Raw genomic sequence first — 5,000 nt, 5'->3', positions numbered from 1 at the left:
TTTGCTTAACGACAGTAAATCAACACGTGTGACATTACCAGGTATAAAAGTAAATCTATTGACATTTAATTAGTACGTACGATCATTATTTTCCTTTAGATTTTCACTTTGTTATTACTAAATTCAACAAACATATAAAACAAATAGTAACTTGAATATATGTATATATTTACTAATGCTCTCTCTCTCTCTCTCTCTCTCTCTCTCTCTCTCTCTCTCTCTCTCTCTCTCTCTCTCTCTCTCTCTCTCTCTCTCTCTCTCTCTCTCTCTCTCTCTCTCTCTCTTTCTCGCAGCCCTCACCGTGCGGTACTTGACGAAGCGCTTCATTGGCGAGTACCAGTCAGACACAGGTGAGTAGGGAGCCTTGTCTCACCTGTCCAGCTCAATGACCTCACCTGTGTGCCAGACTCCACTTGTGCATGCTAGTCTTATTTATTGTTTGATATGCTTTTTTATTTCTTATTTTTTCATATATTTAGTTTATTTATGCTTTGACTTTTTCATGTACTATCCTTGTTCACTTTCTCCGATCAGCAAACGGTTTTATTTGTAACGACACAGTTCCATTTGCCTTTCTTTACTCCCTCTCTATTCCATTCGTATGGTCGCCAATTTCCTGTTCCTTTTAGTCTTTTAGTGTTCACTCATTATTATCGCTCAAAATAATTTTCCCCTCATTACTTTATTTATCACATGATAATTGCATTTTTTCTGTCCAACTCCCTTCCTTATTCCACGTCACTCCATTTCGTGTCACCGCCAGTCTTCACTCCCAAACACGAGCTAAACTAATTCCCAATGACGTCATTATGTTTCTCGTCTTTCCCCGCCCCGCGCCACGCGAGCCTTCAAGTGTCGCCGGAGTGAGGGAGCGGAGAGAAGAGGGAAAAAGGAGATGGAGGAGAGGAAGGAAAGGGAGAATAGATGAGCAGAAGCAGGAGAGATCAACAGAGCAACGTAGGAAAAATATGTGATCATGTCCTTGTCTCATCCATAATGGCTAGTGGTGGTGGTGGTGATGATGATGGTGGTGGTGACAGTGGTGGTTGTGTCCTTCCATTTTGCATCATCTACTCTGCCCTTATTCTCTGGGATGAGGCCCCGACGGTGTGATTAAGGGAAAGAGAGAGAGAGAGAGAGAGAGAGAGAGAGAGAGAGAGAGAACGTTCAGTCCACCATGGGAATTCACAAGAATTCACGCGAAGGATTTGGGATCCGTGGTTGAAAAATCGCATTATTCGTTCTAATATTATAGACGTAATTGGAGCGTGGACCAGGCAGCGCAGCAGACTTAACTGTGTAGCAAGGATTAAGACATTCGCTAAACCTGCGCCATTCATAACGAAGTGTGGGGAGGAGGAGAATTTTCATGTGAAAGGAGAAACTGTACAGAATATGTTACCTAGTTGTAGGTAACATATTCTGTGTGCGTGTGTGTGTGTGTGTAATTCACTGTTTGATCTGCTGCAGTCTCTGACGAGACAGCCAGACGTTACCCTACGGAACGAGCTCAGAGCTCATTATTTCCGATCTTCGGATAGGCCTGAGACCAGGCACACACCACACACCGGGACAACAAGGTCACAACTCCTCGATTTACATCCCGTACCTACTCACTGCTAGGTGAACAAGGGTTACACGTGAAAGGTGACACACCCAAATATCTCCACCCGGACGGGGAATCAAACCCCGGTCATCTGGCTTGTGAAACCAGCGCTCTAACCACTGAGCTACCGGGCCGGTGTGTGTGTGTGTGTGTGTGTGTGTGTGTGTGTGTGTGTGTGTGTGTGTGTGTGTGTGTGTAATTGCCTGCTGGTCACCTAGCCAGTCTTCCCATTACTGATCGAGCTCAGAGCTCATTGACTATCTTATCTTCGAGTAGGACTGAGACCACAACACACTCCACACACCGGGAAAGCGAGCTCACAACCCCTCGAGTTACATCCTGTACCTATTTACTGGTAGGTGAACAGGGGCCACACATAAGAGGCTTGCCCATTTCCTCGCCGCTTCCCGGGACTCGAATCATGGCCCTCTCGATTGTGATTGGAGTGTGTCACTACACTACGCGGAGTGTATTTGTGTGTGTGTGTGTGTGTGTGTGTGTGTGTGTGTGTGTGTGTGTGTGTGTGTGTAATTCACCTCGGTCGCCTATTGGTCACCCAGCCAGTCTTCCCCATTACGGAGCGAGCTCAGAGCTCATAGACCGATCTTCGAGTAGGACTGAGACCACAGCACACTCCACACACCGGGAAAGCGAGGCCACAATCCCTCGAGTTACATTCCGTACCTATTTACTGCTAGGTGAACAGGGGCCACACATTAAGAGGCATGCCCATTTGCCTCGCCGCTTACCGGGACTCGAACCAGGCCCTCTCGATTGTGAGTCGAGCGTGCTAACCACTGCACTACGCGTGTGTGTGTGTGTGTGTGTGTGTGTGTGTGTGTGTGTGTGTGTGTGTGTGTGTGTGTGTGTGAAGAAAAAAGACAAAAACGCTTTTATTTTTGTCTCCGTAATCTTTAGTTTGTCGTTGAAGGAAGAGAGAGATTATGAAGGAAGTAATTTTATCTATGAAAATAAGAGATAAGATATAGTTTGAATTAACAAGGCAAAGAAACAAATTACCGAGGATGTCTTTTTTATCTACGTAAAATTCAGCTTGACTTGAGAGGTAAGAAGAATAAAGAAATACGACGGATATGATCTTGCCCCCAAAATTTTCCTTGTCATAAACTATATAGAGTATGAAAAAGGAAAGATGTTATTTTCTTTGACTCACCACCGGCCTTGTCTGTTGCACTCACATACAACATCACCAAGCAGAAGATTTTAGCACCGAGCGATCGAAATATAACAGTAACATCAGCGAGGAAGGAATAACACTTAGCACCGAGCGAGCGATCGAAATATAACAGTAACATCAGCGAGGAAGGAATAACACTTCCAGCTGATTTCCGAGAAACTTGAGAGCAAATTCCTCAAGTGGTATCAAAGCATCCCTGAAAAACTCCAACAGCAAATGAGAAGCTAATTAAGACTCAAGTGCTGATGAACCAACGCCTAACATTGCGAGAGCTGAAGCAGGACAGCCGCGCAGCAAACGAGTGACACGCTTCTTACTTCTCATGTCATCAGACCTTTAATGACACGCTCTTTTCCTCCCATGCCGCTAAACCGTTTCTTACTCACAACATTACCTCCTTCCCGTTGTAATATGTTCAGGCATTGATGAACAAGGATATGTATAATATTAGAACATGAGGGAAGCTACAGGAAGCCATCAGGCCTGCACGTGGTTGTCGCTGTGTCAAACTTAACCACCTGTTTCCACCTATCATCCTAATTCATACTTTAATGTAATCTCTTTAAAACTCCCTTATGACTCGACACAACCTGATTACTAATTCTGTTCCGTTAGAGAGAGAGAGAGAGAGAGAGAGAGAGAGAGAGCGCGCTTCCTTCTTCCTGTGTCACCAAACTTTTACAAATTCGCGTCATGTTTATAAATCACCTTAGACTTCCAAGGAAAGGCCAGCTTGTAACTCTCGGCAACTGTGAATATTTTATAAGACTAATACTCGATTTCCGTGTGACTTAAGCCGAGAAAAGCGGACAGTTCTCGAATTTTCCGTACTCTTGAAGTCAATTATAGAATCCAGTGCATGAAGTGCCCCTCTCCCCCCACTCTGTAATATTTGAAAAGATTATTATTCATATTATGCGCTAGTGCTTACTATATTGTGTTCTGAGAGCTCGTATAAGCCTTACAAAGTACGATTTTAAGTTTCTAAGCCTTTCATTTTATTTTATTTCTTATTTTCTTCTTCTTGTTTTTATTCTCGTTCTTTCTTCTTCTTCTTCTTCTTCTTCTTCTTCTTCTTCTTCTTCTTCTTCTTCTTCTTCTTCTTCTTCTTCTTCTTCTTCTTCTTCTTCTTCTTCTTCTTCTTCTTCTTCTTCTTCTTCTTCTTCTTCTTCTTCTTCTTCTTCTTCTTCTTCTTCTTCTTCTTCTTCTTCTTCTTCTTCTCTTCTTCTAACAGCAGAGAGAGAGAGAGAGAGAGAGAGAGAGAGAGAGAGAGAGAGAGAGAGAGAGAGAGAGAGAGAGAGAATGGCTTAACGATATTTCATAGTCTCTCCACCGTTCTTGCTATTCACTTTGCTGGCCCTAATAGGTTAACAATTTTTCCTCTCTCTCTCTCTCTCTCTCTCTCTCTCTCTCTCTCTCTCTCTCTCTCTCTCTCTCTCTCTGCATGACTTCCTGTTACACATATCGTTTTATGAGTCTATAATTGTTTTTACTCATTTCTTCTAGTTCGTAAAATGGTAATCGATTGCATCACCATCATCGTCATCATTTTCATCATCATCACGATCTTAACCATTACATCATCTTTGCAATTCATCTCCCTTCTCTTCTTTCTTATTTTTCCCAGTACTCTTTTTTTTTTTCCCCTTTCTTCACATCCGACCTTCTCATACTCGTTCTCGATTCCCCTTCTGTCAACCCACCTACACGTCCTCGGAGCATTTCTTATGTCAACATCCTGCTCGAGTCTTTCCTCCTTGCAGCTTTCAGTCACTCCACCACCACGAAGGTTGTATAACCGGCTTTACTGATTAGACTTGGCACAGTTTTTATCTCTCTTTCTACTTAAGGTGGCCGGAAATTACTGTATATTTCCTTTCTTCAACCAGAGGGAAAAACTCTCACCTGCGTAATTCGTGTGTGAGCTCCCCTCTTGTGTGGCAGAGAAAAAACGGGAATTCCTCACCTCACCCCCACGCAGAGAAGGGAAACTTACTGCGGAACGGATGTGAACTGCAGCTTTCCGGGGAACGCTTAGTTGAGACCAACACACAGATAGTGTATCCATTGTGCATCCGTTTCGCTTGTGAAATGTCATATCAAAGTCACTCTTCATATACGTAGTCACATCCGGCTTCGCAATTCATGAGCGAAGGAAAAATCTATAAGTTGTTCACACACACACACACACACACA

The 5,000-nt window shown here is 43.5% G+C and overlaps 1 protein-coding gene across 6 annotated transcripts in view; it reads left to right on the top strand.

Moving 5' to 3' along the window:
• LOC123504703 (ras-related and estrogen-regulated growth inhibitor-like protein) overlaps positions 1 to 5,000 on the top strand; it is a 47,510-nt gene that overhangs the window by 22,956 nt on the left and 19,554 nt on the right. For all 6 annotated transcript variants that reach the window (XM_045255443.1, XM_045255442.1, XM_045255444.1 and 3 more), the window contains one exon: positions 294 to 350. In XM_045255443.1, the coding sequence (XP_045111378.1) occupies positions 294 to 350 (57 nt within the window). The remainder of the gene's footprint in view (positions 1 to 293; positions 351 to 5,000) is intronic.

Source organism: Portunus trituberculatus, chromosome 17, assembly GCF_017591435.1.
Source record: "Portunus trituberculatus isolate SZX2019 chromosome 17, ASM1759143v1, whole genome shotgun sequence".
Lineage (NCBI taxonomy): Eukaryota > Metazoa > Arthropoda > Malacostraca > Decapoda > Portunidae > Portunus > Portunus trituberculatus.
The sequence above is the reverse complement of the archived record's forward strand: the minus strand, read 5'-3'. Positions and strand labels throughout refer to the sequence as shown.